The sequence below is a fragment of the Geospiza fortis genome, unplaced genomic scaffold (assembly GCF_000277835.1).
Source record: "Geospiza fortis unplaced genomic scaffold, GeoFor_1.0 scaffold41, whole genome shotgun sequence".
Taxonomy (NCBI): Eukaryota; Metazoa; Chordata; class Aves; order Passeriformes; family Thraupidae; genus Geospiza; species Geospiza fortis.
In genome coordinates this window covers 991253-991835 of record NW_005054299.1, presented here as the reverse complement: position 1 = coordinate 991835, position 583 = coordinate 991253, and the positions used below count along the sequence as shown (strand labels likewise).

The following is a 583-nucleotide window of genomic DNA, read 5'->3' as shown; positions in this document are numbered from 1 at the left end:
GACCACCATTCAGGTAAGCCCACCAACTGGGGGAGCCATTGTCCCTGAGTTTGAGAACAGCTTCTGAGCTGAGCTCTGAAAACATGTTCAGTGCAAGCTACCCCACCATGCCCAAGGCAAGGGGGTCAGAACTAGATGATCGCCAAGGTCCCTTCCAGCCCAAACCATTCAATAGCTCACTGATTCCACGTTGCCCCTCCCCCAGTGGGCCCTGTGATACAGAACCCCACAGTGCTCAGAACATGGAACCCACCCCTCTGTGACATCAGCCCCAGGACCAAGGGCGCCACGGGCAGCACAGCTGCTGCAGGCAGTGCGGCTGTGACTGTGCTGCTGCACAGAGCTCTCAGTGCTTGCAGCTGACTCGTGCCTCTGGCAGCCATGAATTGGCTCGGCCTCCTCGTCCTGCTGACCGTGAGCGGGCTGGCGCAGAGCATCCAGTACACCTGCGGGTAAGTGGGCCCAGGCCTAGGGAAGGAGCCATGGCAACACTTGCGGCCTGCCCTGGAGGGGACGTGCCTGTCCCCCATGGCCAGGCCACAGCTTCCCACCCACCATGGGAAGCCTCAGTTCCTTGCCAGCA

The 583-nt window shown here is 60.9% G+C and overlaps 1 protein-coding gene across 1 annotated transcript in view; it reads left to right on the top strand.

The window, feature by feature from the left end:
- The first annotated feature begins 381 nt into the window (after window positions 1–381).
- LOC102032254 (acrosin-like) overlaps window positions 382–583 on the top strand; it is a 10485-nt gene continuing 10283 nt past the window's right edge. The window contains exon 1 of the mRNA XM_031059504.1: window positions 382–452. Coding sequence (XP_030915364.1) covers window positions 382–452 — 71 coding nt within the window. The remainder of the gene's footprint in view (window positions 453–583) is intronic.